The sequence below is a fragment of the Hydra vulgaris genome, chromosome 14, assembly GCF_038396675.1.
Source record: "Hydra vulgaris chromosome 14, alternate assembly HydraT2T_AEP".
NCBI lineage: Eukaryota > Metazoa > Cnidaria > Hydrozoa > Anthoathecata > Hydridae > Hydra > Hydra vulgaris.
Genome location: NC_088933.1, coordinates 11,532,501 through 11,560,366, shown reverse-complemented (window position 1 = coordinate 11,560,366; position 27,866 = coordinate 11,532,501). Strand labels below are relative to the sequence as shown.

At 26.7% G+C, this 27,866-nt stretch overlaps 1 protein-coding gene across 1 annotated transcript in view; it reads left to right on the top strand.

Moving 5' to 3' along the window:
• The first annotated feature begins 601 nt into the window (after window positions 1–601).
• LOC100207139 (oocyte zinc finger protein XlCOF6) overlaps window positions 602–27,866 on the top strand; it is a 94,269-nt gene continuing 67,004 nt past the window's right edge. The window contains exons 1-3 of the mRNA XM_065817893.1: window positions 602–903; window positions 26,776–26,985; window positions 27,187–27,392. Of these exons, the coding sequence (XP_065673965.1) occupies window positions 747–903; window positions 26,776–26,985; window positions 27,187–27,392 (573 nt within the window). The 5' untranslated portion in view covers window positions 602–746. The remainder of the gene's footprint in view (window positions 904–26,775; window positions 26,986–27,186; window positions 27,393–27,866) is intronic.

Genomic DNA, 27,866 nt, shown 5'->3' with positions numbered 1-27,866 from the left:
ATGAAAAAAAAACGCGAGAGGAAAAATCCATACTACACCGGCTCTGCTACGAAGTGTTGATGGAACTTATACCGGAAGCATATTTACATACTCCACAAGGCGATAGCACACATGCGTAAAAATCAAAATGCAAGACCGAAATTTTTTTTTTTTAATAATGATAGACTGCCTGCCCCAACCAAACCCTCAGTCGATGTAGCAGCACTCCCTTGCGGGTCAGGCTATTTGTCAGTCGATGTAGCAGCACTCCCTTTCGAGTCAGGCTCAAATTTAAAAATATGTTTCTTTATAAAAAAGTACGAAAAATGGAACAAATGACTCGAAAGGGAGTGCTGCTACATCGACTGACAAATAGCCTGACCCGCAAGGGAGTGCTGCTACATCGACTGACAAATAGCCTGACCCGCAAGGGAGTGCTGCTACATCGACTGAGGGTTTGGTTGGGGCAGGCAGTCTATCATTATTAAAAAAAAAAAATTCCGGTCTTGCATTTTGATTTTTACGCATGTGTGCTATCGCCTTGTGGAGTATGTAAATATGCATACCGGAAGTTCGCTATTTTATCCAATTGGATGGAATTTGGCCAACTTCTTTCTATGTAAACACATGTTTATTAAATATAAGATATAAAAACACATTTGTATTGCATATAAGATAATGCTTATATAGGTAGCGTGTAGATAATGATCTAAATGTGATCTAAATAAAAAAATGTTAGAGAATTAAGGAAAGTAGTCAGAAATAAAATGGAAGTAAACAATGTAATTGACTTTATTTTGAATGAAGTTGAAAGAAATATTCACAAAGAAGCAATTGATATGAAAAATAATAGTGAGAAGGATTTAATTTTAAATGAAATTGCGATACAAAGTAACAATCAAGAAAATATAAAAAAATCTTACCGTAAGTCATGTAACTATTTTTTTTAATTCTGTGAATACATTTTTTCATATGTAAATGTTTAATATATGAATACTACGTTAAATTTGCTGTATGTAAAAATCTTATAAATTTATCTTATTCTCTATTAAACCCGTGAATATGGATATGGCTTCATTTATAATTGCTTATGATGTTTTTTTAGTCATTGGGTAACTCCATGTCAAATTACCCAGGAATTTTTAAAAATGTCACTCTATATCTTAGATTTTACTGATTTTTATTAAGTTAAGAGTACTTATTAAACTAAGAATTCCTTGAAATTTTAGCCTCTGGCTCCAAGAATATCATGAAATATAACCATTTTACTTTTAGCAGATACAGGCCAGGCCCCTCTTGTCCCCTTCGAATTGCAAGATTTATTTGATGGATTCAAGTCACATAACTTTAAAAAAATTTGATATTTTTACTTAAAAATTTGTACCAGGCCATTTTCAAAAGTGGCAAATCCAATGAAATGATTAGAAATGTAAAAAATTATTATTAAGTACCTGTAATTATCGATGTAAATAAGTTTAGGCAATTTTTTATATACCTGTTTTTAATGGCAAAAAACCCATGTGGCCTTGCTGATATCAAAAAAAAAATTATTACACATTATTCTATATTCATTGATCTTCCAAAAAATATATAGATTTTTATTTGCAAGTGTATGGATTTCCATATATGGATAATGGGGCACGGTCCCCACTTTTTTTGTAGCAGATTATTACAATTGACTTTTCACTAGATTCCAGACTAGCTGGAGCTCTGAAACTTTTGGCATTTCTTTAGTGCCAATCAACATGCATGTTAAAGTTATTTTTAGGTCCCAAGACACTGGTGGAGGGGGGCTGGGTCATGGGTCCACTTTTTTAAAGCGGAATCTTGTGATAGATTTATCACTACTTTTCAGACAAACTGGCGCTCTGAAACTTTCAGTATTTGTGTAGTCCTAATCAATGTGTATTAAAATTGTTTCCAGGGTAGATGACCAGAGGGTCCATAAGGCTGGGACACTAGGGGCCATGCCCAACTTTGTCAAAAAACTTTTTTTTTGCTTTTTTAATAAAGTAAAGATAATTTTGAAAATATTGTCTTCAAAATTTTTTTTTTGTTTTTATTTGTTCCATTCAGTTTTTAATCATTCTGTATTCAATGATCTTTCTTAAAATGTTTTAAGAAAGTACATATGTTTATAAGATTTTTGATTTGCAAGTATATGGATTGAAAGCAGTCATCCAACGAAAATGATGATTTTAACAGAGATTTAAATTGTATAATTTAAAACTTTTTGAATCAAAAAGAAAACAGATATAACATTGATCTGTCAAACAAGAACAATTGAAGAATACAAATTGATGTTATCGGAGGTAATAAACAAGTTAGCAGTTCATTCATTGCAAAATGTCAAGCAAAATATCTAAGGCAGCAAAAATAAAAATTTGGCAAAAGACTGCTTATCGTCTTTTGCAGAATACTACACATTTGTGATTCAAGATGAAATCCAAAGTTACCATTGGTGCCAAAGTCAATGCATGTTGAACCCTGTTGCCTTTTATTTATTTAACAAAATTGACCAGCTTAAAAGAAAATCATTTTGCTTCATGTCAGAAGATAAGGAGCATGACATTGGTTTTGTGTATGAAGTTAACACACAAATAGTTAATTATTTAAAAGAAAATCATTCTTATATTTTAAAGATTCTTTATATATGGTTGTGCTGCACAGTATAAAAACCACAAAAACTTTTGCAATATCTTTCTCCATAAAAATGATTTTGATATTGATGTAAAGTGGACATTTTTGCTACAAGTCATGATAAGTCACCATGTGCTGGTATTGGTGGCACTGTAAAACCACTAACTGCAAATGCAAGTTTACAAAGCCCCATACATGACCAGATATTGAATGTAATAAAATGCTTGACTGCTGTGCAAAAAATATTTAAGGATTTACTTTTTTCAAAATTGAAAAAGAAAGACTGAAAGAATTGTGCAACACTTTGAAAAAATGTTTTTAGCTAAGTAGAACAATCTCTGGAATAAGAAGCTAACATCATTTTAACTCTTTTTATCATCATTTTAAATCTATAGATACTATTAGTTTTAAACGAACAAGTAAAGTTTGTAATATAAAGGGGATATTTTCTTTTTCTGATATTCAAAGTATTTACCCTAATCAGCAAAATAACATCAACATATTGAAAATTAACATTAATGCATTGAAATTTGGTGAATTTGTTCTGTGTAAAAATGATATGTTTGATTGGATTGGTATGAGCAAGATGTTATGGTAATATTTATGCACCTGCACAGTAGGGTGTCCCAAAATTATTTTTCTTGGAAAATGTTAGGTCTTACCTTCCTAAAAGTTTTGTTATGGTCACATGTGCGGTAGGCTGTCCCTGATATTTTGGGACAGCCTACCGCATGGTCCTTTTAACAAACTCTTGTGACCATCTAGAGCAATTAAGTTTTGGGTTCCAATTACCAACATAATTTGTACCATTGATGCACCTGTAACAACAACTGGAATTAATATACTTTGACCGTTGAAGCATTTAAGCAAATCTTAACACAATCTTGAGACTTAATGTTTTTGTATTTTATTTTGTAAATAGTTAAATAAAACAGAACAAGTACAAACCAAAAAAATTTAAAAAAAATAATATCATCTTTACTTCATTAAAAAAAAAAAAATTTTATTTTTTTGAAAAAATAAGTGGGGCATGGCCCCAGTGCCCCGGACCATGAACCCTCTGGTCGTCTACCCTGGAAACAATTTTAATACACATTGATTAGGACTACACAAATACTGAAAGTTTCAGAGCGCCAGTTTGTCTGAAAAGTAGTGATAAATCTATCACAAGATTCCGCTTTAAAAAAGTGTACCCATGACCCAGCCCCCCTCCACCAGTGTCTTCGGAGCTAAAAATAACTTTAACATGCATGTTGATTGGCACTAAAGAAATGTCAAAAGTTTCAGAGCTCCAGCTAGTCTGGAAGTTAGTGAAAAGCCAATTGCAATATTCCGCTACAAAAAAGTGTGAACCGTGCCCCATTATTCATATATGGAAATCCATATACTTGCAGATCAAAATCTTTATATTTTTTGAAAGATCAATGAATATAGAATAATGTGTAATAATTTTTTTTTGATATTATCAAGGCCACATGGTTTTCTTGAGCATTAAAAACAGGTATATAAAAAATTGCCTAAGCTTTTTTAAATTGATAATTACAGGTATTAAATAAAACATTTTTACACTTCTGATCATTCTGTTGGATTTGTCACCCCAAAAAATAGCCAGTTACAAGTTTTTAAGTAAAAAAACCAAATATTTTAAATTTTTTTCGACTTAAAGCGTCTAAATAAATGTTGCAATTTGAAAGGGACAAGAGAAGCCTGACCAGTTTCTGCTAAAAGTAAAATGGTCATATTTCAAAATCTTCTTGGAGCCAGAGGCTGAAAATTTCAAAGAATTCTTATTTTACTAAGCACTCTCAACTGTATAAAAATCAGCAAAATCTGAGATGTATGGTGACATAACCTGGGTCATTTGACATGAAATTACCCCATTATATCATAGACAAAAAGTAAATAAAATGCTGCTATGTAGGCTAATGGTAGCCTATATGCAGCATAAAAAACATTTACAGTTTGAATTTATGACTTATTTTTTTATTTCACAGGAAATAAAAAGTTGTTTTTGAAAACATCAAGCTCAATTCCTTCTGTTATAACAGGAGGCATTTAACCCGATGTTTTCAAAAACTTTTTTTTTCGAGGGAAATAAATAAGTCATAAATTTAAACTGTTTTTTAGTGATACGCAAATGTTTGGTATAAATGTTTAGTATAAATGTTTTGTTTAAATGTTTTTTAGTGGTACACAACTTTTTTTTTTTTTACGTACAAATGCCTTTATCAGGAACATTTAATGCCATATAATGAAAAAAAAAAGCCTAAAAAGTTCACTTTTTAAATATTTTTTTAAACTTTCAACTCATTAGTATTATTATATTTTTTAATTTTTTATAAAACAAGAACTTTTAGATATAAAAGCGTACTTGTTTAACAGCTAATCCTCCTTTTAATAAAGTCTTTTATAAATTTGCGAAAATTGCAATTTGTTTTATAGACTTAAATATAGTCTGTTTTAGTTACCTTTAACATTTAAGAAAGTTTTTTTGTTTTGTTTTTATAATAATCAAATAATGAGTGTATTGGATAATAAATATCAGAAATATATTTTTTCTGATTTTTTTTTTACAAAAAGTAACATCAAATTACTAAAATTCAGCCAAGTTCATTATTTGTCACAATTATTCTAAACTAAAAGTTTTTTTACTATTGCATTAAATGTTGTAAGATGAAGAATTTTATTAGTGTTTTTATTCTTTTTACAAAACAAAGTTATCTCTAATATTTCAAAAGTTAAAATTGTTTTAGTAACACCCCTTAAGTAAATATTTTCAAAAAGTAACAAGAAGTTGTAAAGCTCGCTTTAAAACAGCTGCGAGTAACAACTAATCCTGACTGAAATTTAAAAAAATGTGGGCAATAAACTCTAGCATGCTAAATATATATTTTTACAATGCTTTTAGGCAATTCTCACAGATCAGTCTATGGCTTCAATATCAGCTCCATCTTGAATTTCCGTGCATTTAATGTGGTACCAATCATCATATAAGTTACAACATATTTAATGTGGTACCAATCATCATTTAAGTCACAGCACACCCATTCTTTTCTCTCATTCAATTGTGGTACCAATCAGCGTATAATTTACAACATATTTAATGTGGTACCAATCTTCGTATAAGTAACAGCGCCCCCGTTCTTTTCCTTGACCTCCATGAATACCACTATAGGTACACAGTGTTTACATCATTGTCACTATTATCTTTATCTGGAAATTTTTTTCTTTTTCTCTTTATCTTTTTTCTTAAATACCTCAGGTTTTCAGCTGTGACTGTTGCATTGCTGAAGTGTTCCGTTTTCTTGGGACCACTGTCAGTTGGCGTTGCATAAAGCCAAGCATCCAGTTCCTACTTGGTTGACCATCGCCAAAGGGAGTTTTAATATCTTTTTTTTTTTCAAAAATTCCCATGTCTTTCACCTCCTCTTTACTGAAACCCCAGTCTTACACAGGCATCATAATAAGGCGGTCTCTTAGTTTTTCTTCTTGCTCAGACAGGGCTTATCTTATAATAATAATATTAATAATCTTATAATAAATTTTATTTGTCAGGATATATAATAGCCTAAGTTACAGTTATAATTTACAGCTTAAGTTATTATTTAAAGTTTAAGTTGCAGTTATAGTGTAATGAGCAAGTTATAATGTAATGACAAAGTAATGTATTCAATACTATTATGATATTACTTTTAGTAATTGTTTTTACTCAACATAATACTTAAAGGGATCCCCAAGGGCCAAGACAAGTTGTGTTCATATTAAAGAAAATGTTTTAAAAATATGTTTAGGCTGAATTTTTTGAAATGAATCCACACCATTAATTTTAAATGTTTTCACCTTTTAGTTCAAGCTCGCCGTCTCCAATTTTTTTTGGTTCTCTGAGTCTGTATAATGTTAGCCGCAATCTTCAGACTTGATAATTTATCCCATGCGTGTTTAATTCACAACAGTTTCGGTAAATGTCATTGTTTTGGTATATGTCATTGTATAAATTTTTTCTTTCAAGATATCGCATTATTTTTTTGCCACAATCACCAAATCATGTTAATTGTATAACTTTTTACCAAATCCCAAAAAAAAGTTTGTGAAACAATTAAAGATTAAGTTTATAAAATTTATAAAAATAAAAATTTAATATTTAACGAATATTTGCAGTAAAATGTACTGGTTTAAACTAAATATAAACTAGATACTAAAAGAATAATTTTACTAAGGCCTATAGATTATTTTAAAGTAAAAACTGATTAAAAATTTGAATGACATAACATTAACAATTAAATTAAAGTTCGAATAATAAATCTCTCTAAAAGCATAACAAACTATATATCAATAGAAAGTTAAAAACAATTGTGCTTTTTAATTAAATAAGTTTTTAACACACATCATTGAATAATAAGAAATGCAAAGTTAATAAAACCATTGTTTTTAAAAATAGTAACTAAAACATTAAGTCCATAACAAAACTCATTTAATGAATAAAAATAGTTTTTATTTTCAAAAGATTTTGGTAATTACTTAATTAAATACCTAACACTTCTACAAAATAAATTTTACAGTGTCAACACTATTTTATTTTATAACTAAATTTAAAGAAGTTTTTTTTATGAAGGATTATTCAAGATTTTTTAACTTTGTCAAGTGATAACTTTTTTATAATTACACAATATAACCTTTTTTTTTTTTCTTGATTATGCAGAGAAATAATTAAAACTTTAGAACAAGCAAATTATATGTGTCAAAGATGGAAATTTATTTACAAAACAAGGCAAATAGTGAAGCATACTCAAAGGTGCTACCAGAGGCTTGCAGTAATGAAAGAGGCCGTGGCGCAGTGGTTAGAGCGCCTGCTTTATAAGCAGGAGATCCAGGTTCGAAACGACATCTGGACATATTTTCGCGTCATGGTAAGGAAGGAGGCGTGAACTTTCTGGTTAAACGCACTTCTGCGGTGCTCTTTGACAAGACCGTTAGGACTTCTTAGGGCACCTAAAAAAAAAAAATTAAAAAAAAAAAAAAAGAGTTAAACCATAACTAAATGTAAATTAAACATAAAACAAACTACTCTATTAAACCATATGAACTAAATATAAAACAAGAAACTTCATCATACCGCCTTTATTTTTTCTCTGCCTGCGAACTCTAATAATTACAAAATATGTATAATTGTGTTATGATTTTAGCTGGTTTCTAAAACAAATAATAAAGCAAGTAAAAAAAGAAGTTTTTTATATAAAATTGTATATATATACATTTTATTTTAATTTTTTACTAATTCACAAATAATTTTTGTGATTTAGTAAAAAATTATACAAATATTTGATTTTCTGATTGTAGTAGAAAAAATACTTATTTCTTTAAAAAAACAACAACAACAAAAACCCTATCTTAAAAAGATATTGCGATGACATCATATATTAAAACTGTTATGAATTAAACATGCATGGAATAAATTATCAAGTCTGCAAATTATCAAGATTGTGACTAACATACAGACTCCAAAAACCAAAAAAAAATGAAGACGGCAAGCTTTGACTAAAACATGAATTTTAAAATTAATGGTGTGCATTCATTTAGTTTTAATCAAAAAAATTTCGCACAAATGTTTTTTTTAAACATTTTCTTTAATATAAACACAGCTTGTCTCAGCACTTGGGATCCCTTTAAAAAAGTAAAAAGTAAATAAAAGCAATATTATAACCACTTTAATAAGTTATAGAAATCTATTTAACACATTCAATAACTCATGTTTTTTTTAAAGAGTTTTGAATTGTTATTGTAAAAAGCTATAAAACAACAGTAAAACAAACTGCAAAGTTGTTTTGACAATATAAAGCCCTTGTGTTAATGTAAAACAATATAAACAATATAAAGAACTTGTGTTAATGTAAAACAACTTCGTGACGTTGTTTTATAGACAAAACGAGTAAGATCAAAGCAAAAGAAACATTACAGGGCTTGAATTAACGCAAAAAAATCTAATTGCAAAAAAAATTTTTTCAAGATTAGATTTAAAAAAATTTAAAAATTCAAAACTCAAATTCTATTTAAGTATATGCTTAAATTATTTTTTTAGAAAAATTTTTATATGAACAGAAGTAAAATAATTTTTTTTCAATTTAACTTTTTTTATAATTTAATTTTTAGTTTAATATTTTCACTAATCACTGGTTTACTGTTTGCAATAGAATTTTTCTACTTTTAAAACTATTTTTAAGTAACAAAAAATAGTTAACTAATAATAAGATAATTAACCACTGCAATTAAATTTAAAGTTGTTGATAGCAAATGACCAGGGTTGATATTTGACAAAGGCCTGGTTTGATAAAATATAGCCGCGGCTGCATAAACATTTATACATCCTAAAGTACTTTTTTTTTTCAAAATTTATGTTTGATTTTGTATATATATGCACTTATAAACATCATTATGATCAACATGATCATCATCACCATCATCATTATCATTAGTGATGTACCGACTATTGGGCATCGGCTTAATCAGCCACTTTTTGCACAATCAGAATTGGCATCAGCCTTATTTTATTAATTTACGGATTTTCCAACCAATGGCATTTTAATATTTTTAGGCTGCATTATGATTTTTTTGAGAAATTGTTTATTTTGACTTTGTTTACAGGCAATATTGTTTATGCTTAAGTTGATGTTTATAAGCTTTAATTTAACAGATGAATGTATTTATACTTTTACTACCATTGTGTTGTTTTTAAAATAATTTTATTTTATGTTTTTCTATTATTATACTTAGAAGTAACCTATTTAAGGATTGTTATCTATATGTGTTCAAGTATAGCCTACTATATTTCTATATTTTTTTATTTTTATTTTATTTCAAATCACCTCCCCAAGGCTGCTATCGATGAGGCTACTTTAGTTATGGTTACAACCCTCAACTTTATAACTCCAAAACACAAATCTTGACGAACAAGGCTGCTGCGCGGAAAACAAGTTAAGCGCGGTACTACCAAGGGCGTTGTGGGGATCGAACATCACAAAATAAAATTATTCTAAAAATAACTTAATTATCTAAAAATAGTTTAGATATCTAAACAACATATGATTGTTATTTAGATATCTAAATTACTATTAACTTAATAAAGAATTCTAAGTAAACTGCTAATGATAATACCTTTTTCTTTTTAAAATTGAAATGTTCTTCTAAAATTGTATTTAATTTTTTCAAAGTATTATAAAATATTTTTTTAACTGAGTTTTTTTAATATCTTTTAAAATAATGGTTTGGCTCTAATTTGAGTCCAAGTATTTGTTTACCAGTACTGATTCCATGAAAAAGATTAACAATTTAAAATTGTATGGTTTTATATTTTCAAAATTTTAATTATTAGTTAGTTCATTGGTATCGGTATTGGCCTTTTCCCATCCATCGGCCAAAAAAGTGCTATCGGTACATCACTAATTATCATCATTAACATTATTGTCATATTCAGCAGCAGGCTTTAACCTTCCTCTTTTATGCTGTTTTTCTAATCATGGTCAATGCTCAAACGATCTATCATCCCTATTACAATAAACCAAACTCATTCTTGCTTGGCTTCTAATTCAACAAGTTGCATCCTTTTACTGTATCTGTCCCTATTTATTAAATACTGGCATAAATATATGCCAGAATTTAATAAATAGTAAATGTAAGTATAAATTTATAATATATAAAGAGTTATAAATTTATTTCTAGCACCTATCAACCCCTGCTAAATCTAATAATTTTGCTGGGGCCAGATTTGCAAAAAGTCTCATTTTCAGCCAAAGCCAGGGTCCCGGCCGTTTACAAATTGTTGAGTGTTAAAATTCTTTTAAATTTTTACAATTTTTTTTTATTTCAAATTTTAATTGCAAAATTATTTAAAGAGAATTTTAGAAGACTAAAATTATTATTATTTTTTTTTAAAAAAGAGATTTCTTTTTAAAAAAGTTCCTAAAAACAACTTGCGTATTTAGAAAGTGTTTAATCTTGATATCGCTTTAAATAAAATGACAATATAAAAAAATGAAATGTTTTTCATATTCTATTCAAGATTTCCTGTTAAAATAATTTTTAGTTAAAAGCTTATGTAATGTGTTGACAACATATAAGATATAAATAGAAACATTTGTATGGCTAACTTTTGCGAGTCTTTTAGTATATTAGTTAACTCTAAGTTACTGTAATAAATTAACTGCTTGTTTTAATTTAGTTTATAGGTAAATTTACTTTATCCGTTCAGTAAATAAAACTAAATATAGTCTAAAATATTATTGGCTTCCACACAGAGATTTTAAGTAATTTAAATTCAAAAGCGCTTTATGTTGCTTAAAAATTTCTGCGCAAGAGAGCAAATGATAATATTATTCAAAAGATAAATTTAGCAAGACGTACTTTATGACCCCTAATAAAAAACTTATGCAAAAACATTTTTAAGAATGGCATAAAAAAATGATAAATTAAAAAAAGAAAAAAAGAAGAAGAAAAAAAAAATCTTTTTTTAAGAAAAAACTAATTGCGAAGGTGAAAAGTAGTCGCAATTCGCGACCGCGATACACTCAATTCGAGCCTTGCATTGGATACCATGTTTTCTATAATTTATTGTTTCTTGATCTAGCGTTCTATTAAAAATTTAGGTATAATTATAAGTATAATATTTTTATTGAAATGGTTTTCAAGTTGATGTTTTCATTTAATTTTGTATTCAAGTTGTTTTGCAATAAAAAATGAAAGAAAATATTTGGTTCAATAAATCGAATTATATTTCCTTAAGTTTAAGTATATGCTTAAATTGTTTTTTTGGAAAAAGTTTCTTTGAACAGAAGTAAAAGAATTGAATTTTTTTTATTCAAATTTTTTAAAATTTAATTTTTGTTTTAATGTTTACAACAATCATTGGTTAAATGTTTGCAATAGAATGTTTCTACTTTTAAAACTATTTTAAAGAAACAAAAAATAATTAACATTCAAAAAATATATTAACAAATATAGGCAGGACCAAAAACAAAAACAAAAAAATAAGAAGAAAAAGTTAGAAATAATTAAAAAAAAAATAAAAGTTGAATAAAAAAAAAGCTATTTTTTGAATAAAATAAAAAGTAAGAATTAAAAAACAACAAAGTTGTTTTTATTATTTTAAGGGATTTATTTGTATAATTATGTTTTCTCATGTGTGCATCTATTATTCAGTCACATTTTTGGGTATCCAATTAAAAATATTTTTCTTACTAGAACAACACTAAGTTATAATGCATACAAATATCTGGTAAAAGTTGTACAACTGAGACTTGATAAAGTCCTTTAATGTAATGAGAATAGATTTTCTGAGGTACTAATGTCTTATGATGTTGTAAACCTATATCCATCTTTACCAATAAGAAAGCAACATAAATTATTTTAAATATCCTCAATGATTATTGTGCAATTATATATTATATAAACTAGATGTCTAACTTAAAGGATTTTATTGGAAAAAAAATAAAGCCGATTTTTTTTGTTTATAAATATAGTATGCCATTTAAAAAGGGGTAAAGCTGAAGCTGATGAGTGAAATAAAAGTTAAAAATGCAAGTTTAGAACATCAAAAGTTCCCAATAAGTTAAAGATAGTTCAAAAAAGTTAAATAGTATTTATTTACAATTAAATAATTTAAATAATATTTCCAGTTAAATAATATTTATTTAATCTGCCATTTGTAAAAAGGGCAAAAGCGGCTTCACTTTTTGGATCGAAGCTAGACATCTAGTTCATATAATATATCATTGTTATTATGATTTATCTAAAAGAAATGAACTTAAAATTATGAATTAAATAAGCATGATCTTTGTCTCCTAAATTACTATTATTAAATTACTAATTCAGGGCTAATTGACCTTGTTTTAATTGTTGTTGTATCTGAAGTATTTTTGCAACACCTTGAATCAAATGCAATTGCCATTGCATCAAATAATATTAACAAGGGGCGAAATAATAATCACAAAGAACGAATTAATTCAAATTTACCAGATAATTTTTTGCAAAAAAACAACAAATTTACTGCAACAAAAATTATGTTTCAAATATTATTTGTATAAAACAGAAGTTAATCCAGGCAATACAAATACGGGATAAAAATACTTTTTGTTATATGCCAAAATTTTAAAAAATAAAAATGAGGTAAATTCATCACAACTTTAATCAACTTTAAAAGGGTAAACAAATAAACAAACTTAAAAGACAAGCATTTTTTGGTGATACTCATTGTCTAAAAAGCACATGCATCAATTTTCAAGTTAGCTTGACTCGACCTGATGGACAAATAATCAAAGGTAATAGTCGTCTGACAAGATTATTTTGTATAAACATGGTTTTAAAACATGATAAAAACTTTTTTCAAATAAACTTTTTCTCAGGAGTATAAAAAATTGTGATCATGGTAGCTTCAAGTAATAAACTTTCAAGATCGCCAAATGACTTTGACCCATTGCAATTAGCGAACTGCTTACTATTAATTAATATATAAATTTTTTTTACTGGTCATTAATAACAGTCACATACAAGTTAAATCAATCAAATAAGCTAACAAATTGTTATTCTCAACCAACAAAATACCAGCCTTAAATTTAATTAGAGCTTGAAGATAAAAATAAATCACTAAATTTTTTAAATATTAGTATTGCCAATAACAAAAATGGCTAATACAAGTTTGTGGTTCACAAGAACAAAGCAATTATCAATATCCAAATTAAATCAAATTTGGGACATGATCCAAAAGTTGTTAAAGGTAACTTTACTAGTTTCATTAATTAAGATTATAAGATTTGCAATAAGAAATATTTACAACAAAAAATTGATTTTCTAATACAAATGGTTTGCTAAAAATATTTTTAAAATCTTTGTCTGACACAAAAAAAAACCTTCTTTTAAAATCTCTTAATGATCCGAAAATTGTTATGTTGGATAAACCCAAAACTTAGGGATAAACCCAAAACTTAGAAAAACATATCTGAATTTTGGTTACAGAGTTTTTAATTGTAGTTCTAATTGAGAAACAAGTAGAAATAAATGTCATGCTTTATCAAATCGGGTGTTTATAAACTAGCTTGTAGTTAAGATAAATTAGGTTATGTAGGTGAAACTGTTTTAAAAATGTTGTCAAAGAAGTATTTTGAAAAATTTTGTCAAGGAAATATTTACTAAACCGATGCTAAAGTTTTAGCATTAAATTCTAATAAATTTGAAAGAAAAATTAGCGAGGATTAGAACCTTGAAATATTACTAATAAATAGCGTAGTTGTTTTGAATGTCCATAAAAAGAAGAAATTTTAAATATAATTGTTAACTTATGTTAATAATGCTTCTTTCTCAGCATCAGTATTAGATAAATAAAAGATCTATTTCTTAAACAATTGCAGTCTAAATATGTATAAACATTAAATTAAAAGTTGAAAAATTTTTAATGCTAAAATATATTTTATATATAAATATATATATATATATATATATATATATATATATATATATATATATATATATATATATATATATATATATATATATATATATATATATATATATATATATATATATATATATAAGGGTGCATTCAACAGTGTCTTGCTCACAAGACACTCTGTTAAATTTTTTCAAAATTAAATTAGATTTAGAGGGGCCACCTCAATGACTGCAATGAAAAGCAAAGAAAAGTAGGTGTCGAAAATGCTGATTTTTGCCACCTAGTTATTCCATTTTTAAAGGTGGAAAATAGGAAAAAATAAAAATATTCGAAAAAACAAAGCACTGTCTAATAAATACAAATACCTTGCTCAACAACAAACAAGTCCTTTAAATAATCCTCTTTGAAAAATCCTCTTTGAAAAAATCCGAACGAACTTATTCCCCAACCCAATACAGTATATATATACAGGGCTTGTGATGAAGCGAGCGCGATCGCGCTCCGCTCGTAAAACGCGCTCGTAAACAGTATTTTCAAACGTTCTAGGCGCGATAAACAACGCTCGTTCAGCTTATAACGAGCGTATAAAATAACGCTCGTCCAATAGTTCGGGATTATTTTTTTATTTTCATAAAATATTTAAAAAAGATTTTTTATTAAAGATATACTATTATCAAAGCACTAATATAAAATATAAAAAGCACTACGTCGTTCTCTTTTGCACAAACGTAATGAATGAGCAGTTTGAAGTCGTTAATAGTCACTAATTTCTATTATGGAATGTGCACGTGGAAACACAATGTGAATACAAAAATGCGCAAATAAAATAAGAATAGAAAATTAGAAAACCACTATAAGAAAATTAAAACTTTATTTTTAATCTATTTAGAGTATTTTTAATCTTGTGAAAATATCAAGTAAGATTTATTTGATTTATTGTTTGTAATATTCCACACATCGTTTATAATAAAAGTAAATATTAATAATAGAGTAATTTTTAAAATTAGTTTTTGTTTATAGTATAGGTTTTTTTATTAACTATTATTTATTTTAACTCAAATTTAAAACGATTCTGTTGTTTAGAATGTTCGCAATCGCATTCGAAAAGGAAACAAAGTAATAACGTCAACATTTATTAAATGGAAAGTTATTATTCTAATTTATTATTATTTCAAATTATTCTTGTGTTATTTTTTTAAGGTTAAAAAAACGTAATTTAAAAAAGAAATTTTAGAAAAAAATTAAATAATCAATTTGAATAAAAAATATAAAAAAATATAAAAACCATTAACCGTTAATTAAGTTTACCGCGTAACATTTTAAAATGCATATATCAAAACAACGAATCAAAACACTAAATTATACTTCAATACTAAATCAATAAGAAGTTGCGTTTTTGTTTGATATTATTTTTTTATTAATATAAATAGTTAAAAATAAAATCGCGATCTGACAATATACAAGAAGTTTGGAAGTATAAAAATCTACTTCGTTGAAGTAGTTTCATGAGTGTGATATTAATTCAAACATTTTTTGACGAAAGAATTATGTAACAAATATAAAAAGATATAAAAAAATAAAAAGCTTTTTATGAGCATCGCCTTAAGCAATTTTCATGATCGCGCTCGCCGACGTTATTTCGAGCGCACATGAAAACATTTTCTAATTTTACGAGCGCGATTTAACACGGTTGACGATTTTCTTCATCACAAGCCCTGTATATATATATATATATATATATATATATATATATATATATATATATATATATATATATATATATATATATATATATATATATATATATATATATATATATATATATATTTATATATATATATATATATATGCTTTTGTTTCCAGACAAACTGAAAAAAATAAGCCTGGTAATAGAGAAAACATGCATAATATAATATAAAATGCATAAATACCACCTGCGGAGACCCAGACCTTGTTTCAATATATTTGCTGAAGCTGCCATAGATGGTCATTTGTGGCATCCATATCAGGGGCGTGGTGGCTCTAAAGAGCCCATGCAGGATTTTTATTAAAAAGCCTATATATGCAGGATTTTACCATATATGCTTGATGTAAAGGCCCATACGAAAAAAAATATATATATGTATAGGTATATGTATGTGTATGTATGTATATATATATATGTATATATATGTATATATGTATATATATATATATATGTATATATATATATATATATATATATATATATATATATGTATATATATATATATGTATATATATGTATATGTATATATATGTATGTATATGTATATATATATATATATATATATATATATATATATATATATATATATATATATATATATATATATATATATATATATATATATATATAGATATATATATATATATACATATATATTTTTTTTAAAACACAACTTTACCGCAAGCAAGTACGATTAGTATTTTATTGTTTGAAGAACGTAGCCTTACACAAAATTAAAAATCAAAGATTTTTATTTTTCTATTACTATATAATGATATATATTTTATTGTATAATAATATAAATTTTTTTAAATTGTATAATTTTTTTTCTAAAATAAATATTGAAAATCTTTAAAAATAAGAAATTCTTTTTATAGATAGTTTATGCTTTTGTTCAATTCGGTGTTTTAACTTTTTTTAACATTTTTCCATAAACTCACAACAGCATAAATGACGCTCAAAAAATGGTGCCGTTATTGACATAATTTAAACATAAAAGTTTTTATAACATAGTTTCATTTAGCAGTTACTTAATTAAAAAGTATTTCATATTTTTTCCGAAAATGCTATTTTATTGTTTTTTCATTTCAAAAATAAAACAAAACTAAAATAATGAAAATAAAAAAATTTAAAGCTATGGAATCTTTATAATTTATTTTAAACTTATCTACAATTAATAGCAATAAAAATGTGTCGTAAATAAGTAAAATATATAGGTGTAATATCTAGAGATGTTCGGACTGATTGACGTTTTTCTGTTCGCCTGTGTTCGTACGGTCCAAACCGGTCAAACACAAGCAACAATAATTTTGTCAAACAACTCGGACACCCCAAACACCGGACAGAAAAACTAATGTCGAACCGAACACCGATCGATCACCGAACAGTCATTGAAGTAAAAATCTCGAACGCGATCGGACGTCGAACATGCAGAAAAATGAAAAATAAAAAATGACACAAGAATCGGACAATTTGTTGTTGTTGTTGTAATTCTTCATATTTATTGGTATTTCATATTTACAGGTTTGTAGTAATTTCTAGTACAGATTTAAGTGAAGTATATACCGGTAGTAAATTTAAAAAAAAAGTTGAGTAAGTTTTCAATAAGTTTTCTTAGTGTTTGTCCTTGGCATTGAAATGGGAATTTTGCAGTTCCTTGTCCATTCGAAGTAGCATCAAGGCTTCAATTGTTTCTGGTGCAAGATTGGCTCTCCTGTCATTAGTAATCAGCTTTGCAATGGAATTCATTCGTTCACTTGGGGCTGAGGTAGCAGGAATGGCAAGAACAAAGCTAGATACAATGAACAATACTGGAAATGTCTCTTTATTTTTTCCCCACCACTTTAGTGCTTCATTCCCCAAATTTTTTAAATCTTGAACATTTGGTGCCACAACTTCAGTTCTACTATATTGTTCAACTTCATTATTCTCAACAGGGGCTGTTGAGTCAATAAAGGAAGAAAGTGAATGCAAAATGTGGTTAGAAAAAGGCTTGGTAGAGGAATGCTGCTTTTTCTGAGGTGAAGAATTGGTCGGTGATGAGTTTGTCTTTTCAAAATTATAATATTGTGTAAGAAGTCGCAGGTTTTCCTTTGTTTCTATAAGCTTGGCAGAAGCATTTTGTCCGAAGACTTTGAAAGACTTGCAAAAAGGAATAAGAAACAAACCAATGCAATGAATATGATTTATTTTGAATTTATCAGACAAAATGTCAGTTGCAAAACTTGACAAGTACGTAATAATGTCTCTTTGGTTTTCATAGTCCTGTGTGAAGACCTGAGAATCATATTGAGTTTCAAAGTCAGAATCATTAACCCAACACAAGAAGTTTTCGACTGGAAGAGTGTTTGCCAAGTCAGTGTCATCATCAATTACATAAGACTCAGGATTTTCTGATTCAGGAGTAATGTTCAAAGGAATCTGTGCAAAAGATGAGGAGAAAGACTTGAAGTAATCTTGCATACTAAAATTTAACAAAATTGGCATATAAATTGTTGGATAGGTTGACCCTTCCAAATCATCACTTGCAGCTTTGAAAACTTTTAAAAATTTAACCAAAACCTCTAACTGATTTTTGTTGATTGCCTCAATTGCCACCATTTTATTAGTTCCTCGTAAATGAATCAACAATTCATCATACATTAGAAGGACTCCTTTAAAGAGTGCCAGATGTGCGGCCTAATTTTGCATTCACATTTCCACTCTTCACAAATGTAACAACTTGATAACAATTGTGAAGAAGATTATGCAAAGATAAGCAGTGAATTTTCAGTTCAGATGGTTTAAAAAGTTTTGTCAAAACATGTGGCTGCTACATGAAATTCTTGTCGATTGCAAGATTTCTGGACAAATGTCTATATCTTCTATTGCTACTACAAAGCCACTATCTTTGAAAGCACTCAAAATATTAGAACCTTGATCCGTAGTGAAAATTATTCGTCTCAGTCTGCCAGCAGTATAGGCATCTACCTTTTTAAAATTGTCAATGAGATATCGAGAGACGACAGTGGTAGTTTTTGAAATAGGAGGTAACACAGAAAAAGCCATTGCCGCCTCCTGTACTTGATTATTTTCAATCCAATGCAGCGTCATCGATAGATATGTGTTTCTGTGAAAATCATCAGTCTAAATGTCAGTAGTTATGCCTACACCACTTCTTTCTAGTTTCGCTTTGAGTATTCCGCTGATTGTGATTCTAGACTTTGAAACACTAGTTTTCATGGCTTCAGCAACTTTGTGTTTGGAAGGAAGAATGTCTTTATCAGTAATATGTCCCCGATAAGTAGCACCAAGATGAATAGCAGTGTTTATGACAGATTCAAATCCTTCCCCATAAATTGTTAAACTTGCACAGATGTTTTGAAGGTAGAATTTTCCTTTTTTATTACTGGCAAAATAGACTGTGAAGGATCTTGAGCTGTTGGGGCATGTGTTTTTAAATGTCTGATCAAAGTAGTAGTGCTACTTAGCTTTTGGTGAACAGCTTTTTTACAAATGTTACAAACTGCAATATTTTTGACAGGTTTGGTGGCATGTAATTTGAAGAGCAAAGAAAAATTCATCAAAACTTCTGACTTGCCTACACCAGTAGTTTTCCCTTTCAAAAGAACAGAACCACTGGAAATTTGTTCATTTAAAATTGCATTAAAGTTCAATGACTTCATCTGAATTCTCATAGATATCTTTTATAACATGTGCCTATTTGTATTTTTGTGTAATAAGTTCTCGAAAATGTGTAACTAATATTCACCAATATGTATATATTCACCAATATGTAGTCCAAGGAGAATGAAACTTTTAAAAGTCTTGAAATAATTTAAAGCTGTGGTGAATAATCGAAAATAAAACCACAAACAAAAAATAATTCCCATGAAAAAAAGCATGAAAAACACACCTGGAAAATTACTCAACTTTTCTGCTGTCACATACAAAGCTATGAAGCGTATATAGAACAATAGACCATTAAAAGTTTACAACAAGATAACAATAGAATTGAAATAAACAAAATATTTAACGTTTATATGTGCGCACATTTCATGCTCTTCAGATATCTGTTCACAAGCAACAAGAGTACAACCGTAGCATAGTTTCGCATACATCGTGATTTTTAATTAAAAAAACTTAAACTAGGATAAAACAAAGGTTTAAACGATATCAACTATAAACTATAAACTAAAATATACAGCAACCATAACTTAGAATCTCCAGAAAAAATGAATATTTCCACTAAAACAATTAACTATTAATTGTAACGCATTTATTTTCCGGTAAACGTCAACTAAATAATCACCCCAGAAATGTCAAAACACAATAATCAAAACAACGTACAGAACACTTAAAGGACACTTACTGTACACAGAACTGGATACTGAATCATATTCCCCTCTGAAATTCACTTCTCAATACTGGACACCTGTCCGAATATGGTAATTTACCTTGCACTCTCTAGCACTTATGTAAAATATCTCTTCTCTTCCCTCAGAACTACAACAGCCTGATGTGTTCCAAATAAGTGGTGGAACTTTAATAGCTTCCACTGCGAAACAATAGCAAAAGTCTTGAAATAATTTAAAGCTGTGGTGAATAATTTGGATTAAAATGGAATAAATTCAAGAGAGATAATAATGCTAAACAAGTCGTACAACCGAACAGTTAAACACTTTCGGAAAAGTCAATCAATTTTAATCAATTTAACCCAGAAATGCCGGCCGGGTCGGACGCCGAACATGGCGACCATAAAAAAGTCAGACAATGGCGGACATCAGACAAAACATTCTTCAATCAGAACCGAACATTTCGATCATGGACACCATTGAAAATTTTTCAATTCAAACCGATCTATCATCTTGTAAAATTTTTTTGACTCTGTTGCACATCGGACACAATTTGGCCCATGTCCAACCATCTCTAGTAATATCAAGTTGTATTTGAAAATATTTGTGGTACTCCCACACCTCAATTAAAATAAGTTTGTTAAATAATATTGCTTTACGCTTTTTTTAAAAGGTTATTTATGTTAGAAATATTTTTAAACTCGTGGGAGTTATATATTAAAAACTTGCGCAAGTTATTTTAATTGATAGCGAGGAGTAATTTTATGGTTATCTTAATTGTTATTAACATTTATAAATACTCATGAAAATTGACTGAGTGTGTAAAATGATCTGAGTACCAGATTTACTTATAAGTAAATCTGGTACTCAGATCATTTTACACACTCTGTCAATTTTCATGAGTATATATTAAAAAATACATATATATTAAAAAAAAATATTAAAAAAATATTAAAAATATTAAAAAATATTAAAAATATTAAAAATATTAAAAAAATACATATATATTAAAAAAAATTAAACCTGACGAAATATTATAATAAAAAATATCTTATAAATAAGATATTTTTTATTATAATATTTCGTCAGGTTTAATTTTTTTTAATATGTATTTGTGTATTTATATAGTTCATAATTCAAAGTTTGCATAAAACATATCTTCTTTAAATGTACTTTTTGCACAGCCATCTTCCTTTTTTTAATCTGTTTGAGGACAGGATATTACAGAGTGATTTCTTTATTTAAATACAATAATATAAACTGTAAATATAATATAAAAATAAAAAATTTTATTTATTATAAACCAAGGTTATATCAGTTTTGAAACAAAAATGCAAAATATGAGCTCGATACTTATTTATATAAAACTTTATTTAAAACTTAACACTAAAACATTTTTCTTAAATGAATTAAAACGCAATACAATTACTATATAGTAATTGTATTGCGTTTTAATTCATTTAAAAAAAAAATTTTTGGGTTTAAATTAAGTTAATTTAAGTTCAACAATAATAATAGCTATTATTATTGTTGGGTCTGCGGACTTTCTTAAACTTATTTTGTCAACATTACGAACATTAAAAAACGTTTAATGGTTCGTTTTTCAGAGCAATATTATTATTATTATTATGCAAAATACTAATATAATTGCGCTCAAAGTTGAAGATTTTAAATCAATTGATTAATAAAATTTAATTTTTGCAAACATAAATATTGTAAATGATTGTGGAATTTCTTTAAAATGTAGAAAAAATTAAAATTTGCCAAAAGGCCCATATTTAGATGAAAAAGTGAAAAGCCCATGGGGAAATCCCGCATAGCCTCTGGGGCCACCACGCCTCTGATCCATATGTAGGAGGCCTTGTTAAAAAGCATTTTGCAGTTTGCATTTTATATACAAAATTGCAATTTTACTTACAGGTCGAGCCATTTACATTACGTATAAATATTCCAATTCAAAATTTTTTTTTAAATGGAGTATTTAAACATTCTTTTAAAATAGTTTAAAAGAATGTTTAAATTTTTAACATTTTTACCGCAGTAGTGAATTTTTTTTTATTTATTTATTATTTTTTTTTTGATAAAAAGACTTGTTAATATAGTTAATATAGTGAAATCAAATTTTTTCTACTTGCCATATTTTAAAAAAATTTAATTTAAATTTGTTTTATATTTAAATTAAATTTATTAATAAATAATAATTAAATTTTTTTTTTTAATTTAAAACAATCCGTTTTACAAATTTTTTTTTTTTACTTTTAAAATTTCCAAACTATGTTAGAGAAAAGAATATTCTTTTCATCAAATTTGATTTAAGTTATTTTATGTTTGTTTTAAATTTAAATATTTTGTTTATTTATTTATAGTTTCAAATCAATAATTTTTTTTCATCCATTTACCTAAGTGTTTTTATACAACTTTTTTTTAGTTTTGAAATTGCTTTTTAACATAAGTTTTTTCATTGTCATAAATTTTTTAGATTGATCATAGAATGAACATAGATTAGAACTAGTTTATGAATAGTAGACTAAGATTTGTAGCCAAATGTTGCAAATGTTAAAAAAAACATTTTTTTTTTTTTTTTGACCCTTAAAAAATTTGCTTATAAACAATTGCACCCTCATTTAAAAAAGAATAACTAAGTTGCTAAAAAAGCAAAAATAAGACGATAATTTTTTGTGTTATGAATGAAATAAATAGGAAGTATACATTTTTTAAAATAAAGAAATAATTTTCAAATTTTTTTAAATATTTAAATTTCATTCAAATTTTTTTTTATAAAAAATTATTAATGAAATTTAAATATTTAAAAAAAATTTTATAACAAGCCTTCCCAGGAGATGCATTCTGTTTTCCATCTTGTTTGTCCACGAAAAAGATTTTTATTTATACAACTTGGTCATGGTTGTTTGCAAGTTTTATTATATGAGGCGTTGCAAACGAAAGGGGCAAACCAACTGCAAACGAAAGGGGCAAATCAAGTTTTGAGTAAATCGCGTTTGAAGTTTCTGAAATTAAAATAAATTTAATTTAAAAAAAATGAAAAAAATTAATAATTTAAATAATTTGTGTACTGTTTTAATTTTCGTATTTTTAGGGTAGTTCTTAAGAAATTTAATTTTTTTTTGCAATACATATACTTGTTACATTAACATTTATCATTTGCAACTCGATAACCAGTTACTCTAGCAGGGTGTGACAAAGCAACGAATATGCAAACATTTGTTTAAAAAGAGAAAAAAACAAAGGGCATTCGTTTAAAATTTCTTAAAACAAATGCATTACTTCATCTTTTTTTTTTTCAAAATAATTAAGGGATCAAAATTTTTTTATTTGTTATAAAAAACTCATATTTATAGTATATAAAAAAGTTATTTACTATAATCTAAAACACATTTTCAACAACTTTAAAAGAAACCATGCTAAAAAAGGATTACTTTCTTCAATACCATTACTTTTAAGTTAAATAACTTAGTACGCAACTGAAGAAAGTAATAACGTTTTAGCATGATTTTTACATGCATTTATAAAAGCATGGAAAATTTTAGTTAACACGAGTGCATTTGCAATTACTTCAAAACAAACCATGCTAAACATTGCTTTCTTCAAAAAGGTGCTTTTTTTTAAACTTTCTTATTATCGTTAATGTGAAGTAATGTTTGCTTGCATATAAAAACACATTTGAAAGCTTTAAAAAATTTTTGCTCAAAGAAGTTTTGCTGAAATATATATAATCTCATAAAATATAAAGTACTATGTTTGTTGTAGTTTTTATTTTTTATTAACAACACCAATAGTATGATATTTTTATTATTAAATACTTAATATTATAAATATCATCTTAATAACTTGAATACTTTATATGATGTTATCATTTTAAAGGTTTAAAAAAGAAAATGTCAAAACAACTTTTATTTTATTTTTAGTTCCCTTTTATTTAAATTTCTTAAAGTTGATACGTTTTTTTATAAGTAAATAGATTTAACAAACTAAATTGAGAAAAATTCCCTATTTTGTATTAATGAATAACAGTTTACAGTCATAAGGTTATTTATTATTTGTGTGCACTTTGTAAATGCACGAAAAATTGTTTTGAAATAATAAAAAAGTGATAAAATTCAATAACCATTTTTATATCTTATTTTTTGATATAACTTCTTTTTGATATATCTTATTATTTGATATAGCTTATTAACAAGAAAAAAAGTTTTTTGAAAATAAAACTCTTAATTTAATAAAAAATTATTTAAATAAAAAAATTATTTGAAAATAAAACTCCCTTATTTGACATATATCTCTTAAATAAGATGTTCGTCAATTAATAAAGATACAAATGTCAATGTTCATTGCAAAACCCGATATGTCGCGTCATGTTTAGAAACTTCTGGGGAAAAGGAGAAAAGTTTATATTAGAGTAAGAGTTAGCTAAAAACTATAAAAAGATGTGTGTGCGCCTCACTTAGGAAATACACTGAGAGGCTTTAATGGTATAAGAAATCTGAATGTGAAGAGATGTGGATCATTCAACAACATACATTAGAATGATTTTTTATATACAAAAAAGAAAAGATAAATGCTTTCAAAGCAAATATACAACCAGCAGGATTTAAAAGAAAAACAATAAAAAAATTGGGATTCGAACCACAACACATATGATTGTATATAAATATATGCATGCATTACATAGATGTTCATTTAGGGACAATATGTACTTGTTACATTAAAATTATACAAATAAGATTAACAATCAGATAGCAATTTATAATTTGCTTTCCTGCTTAAAAAAACAAATAAAACATAGTAAAATCAGTTTTTTTAATCTCAACTTAAAACTGTTTTTTTTTTTTCTTTTCTTGACTTATCCAATTTCGTTGCTGAATATAACAACCGCCCTAAAGTGACAAAAATATAAACTACACAAATTATTTAAATTATGAATTTTAAATTTTTATTTTTACTTTCTTTGCTTTTTCCGTTCGTATTGAAAATTCTGCTTGTTTTTTCCTGCTTTTTTTACTAATTTCCAATTTTGTTAGTTTTCTTTCTTTGCTATTTCCGTTCGTATTGAAACACTTAATATAATAAAACTTGCAAACAGTTGTGACCAAATTATCTTAACACAAAACTTATGTGTGGACAAACAAGATATAAAACCGCACACTTCTCCTGGAAAAGGCTTGACAAACTTAATTTAACTTTTTATAGTATAAATATGTATATTGAGTAACGTTACATTTTACTTAATATACATATTTTACTTTAAATAAACTTTAATTTGAATTTGCTATTCAATATACTTTAATTTTATTTGCGTTATGCTTTTTCGTTAGGCAACAAAATTAATTAACAAGACCTGAGGTATCATAAGTAAAAATTCATTGGCAGCTAAATACATATATAATCTGTTTATTTTTATGTATGGTATAACAATAATCTGATATGGTTGACATTAATGATAAGGTTGTCATGGGTAACATAATAAAATAGCTATCTGTGTAAAAGTTTTTGTTACATAGTGCTATTGTATAACACATTTTATTTGTCATAGTGATTTCTTCTTTTTACTTGTTTTGATAAAAAAATGACAACTTATGTTAAATAACTTGTTTGAAAATATATTGAATATATGATTCTCCTTTAGAAATGTGTTTTAATATGCATAACATTATTCAAAATTTTTTTTATCCTTATGTTAAATAAAATGAATAAACATAAGATTTAAAAATTTTTCTTAAAATCAAACAAAAGAATGACAAGAAACCTAAAAACTTTGCATTAACTTTTAAATGTATTGACTACTATAGAACAGTTTAATTGTATTTTAGTATTTTCTAGCCTTTGTTAGCAGCAGTCAAAAAACTTAGCATGAGTAGTAAATTAAATTATATTAGATAAAAATCATATATTTTTTTATAGTTATATCATTTAATAAAAACATTGTTTAATTTGAATTTATTTTTATTAAAAACTAGAGATGCCACGAATATTTGTCATTTATTTTTTTCTAAAGTGGAGATGAGTTATTGCTGGTGCTACTAAACTTATAACATTTTTTTCTCAGAGATTTTTTTATTAAAATATTTTGCTTTGCTTTTTCACTAAACCCAAAAAACTGGTTATGAAACTTGTGTCACTAAAATTGACAACTTGATATTTGTCATTTTCATTAAAACTGAATGAAACTTCAAATTCAGCTTGCAGTGAAGTTTCATTCAGTTTTAATGAAAATGACCGTGTCTCTTCCTTTTCCAGGTATTTTAACTATATTAACTATAATAACCCATTTGTTACTTATAAAGTCCATATCTTACATAATTTTTGTAAGAACAATAAGTATATATACTATACTGCATACACTATAAGTAACAAAATTTGATGTAATAATCAATAAATAACATGACCTACACAAAATGTATACACAAATACGTCTGTGGTGTAGTTGTGGTATGCACTTTACTGATGCAAGTCAGAACTTGTTTTCCATGAAGTGTCGCCAATTATTTGGTGCTTTGGCCATGAGTCTAGTCAAATTTTCTGTATTTAGCTAAGTCGCTTTTTGTGGCATCTCTATTTAAACCTTTTTACACAAATATGGTTAAAAATCAGTTTATCAAATGTTCTATAATCATTCTTATTTTAAGAACTACGAAGTAAAGTGTATCTAAACAGAGGGGAAAAAATAAATTACAAGGAGGTTAATGCTCCAAATTACAAGGAGGTTAATGCTCCAAATATTAACAAAAATACAAAAACGAATGAAAAAAAAGCAAACAATAACTTAAAAACAGATGCAAGAAAAAATTATAAAAATGTTCATACTGAAGTTGAAGATGAAGGTGAAAACCGTTTATGTAAGAATGATTTTAAAATCTTTTTTTTAATTTGCTAGTTACTTTTGTTAATTTTTCTTAATTTTAATTTATAAATTAACTTTTTAAGACTAATTAAATTTTTGACATTAAATCTTTTCAAATTTTGATTTATAAATTTGGTTCTGTATATTTTGTTTAGCTTAACAAAGCTTATATAATACTTATTTCTTTAATTTACAGATGATTCAGAAAATCATGTTAAAAAAACCTTAATTCTTACTCCTCCAGAAGGCATGGAAATTAAAACAAGTCTTATACCAAATGCTGGTTTTGGAGTATTTGCTACTCAAAATTTTGACGTTGATATAATCTTTGGACCATATCAAGGAATTAAAATTCCTTTAGATGTTCCAAAAGACGATCTTGATACAAGTTACATGTGGCGAGTATGTAAACATGATTTATAATGAAATACAAGTTATTTTGACCTAATAATATATAATAACTTATAAATATGTAATAAATTATAAATATTTAATGAACTTTTTTATGTTGTTAGCTACAGACTACTCATTTAATTGATTTCTACTATTTCACTACTATAAAAGTGTAATTCATGGTTTTTAGTATCTTTCTTTTAATGCATTATTCACTTATACATTTATGCATTATGCATGCATATTATGCCTATCATTTATGCATCCATTTATGCATATACCCCTGTTTGTTTGTTTTCTGTTTGTGTCCCTTAAAGTCTTTTTTCTAATATGAAATGGTTTTCTGTTTAGTTTCTGAATCAAAAGTTAATGAGTTATTTTTTGCATCACTACCTGATAGTCTCTTGCTACCTTGACAAATTTTTTTTTAATAACGTTTATTCAAAAAAATAGTTGGCAGTAACACGCTCATTTAATTTTTAA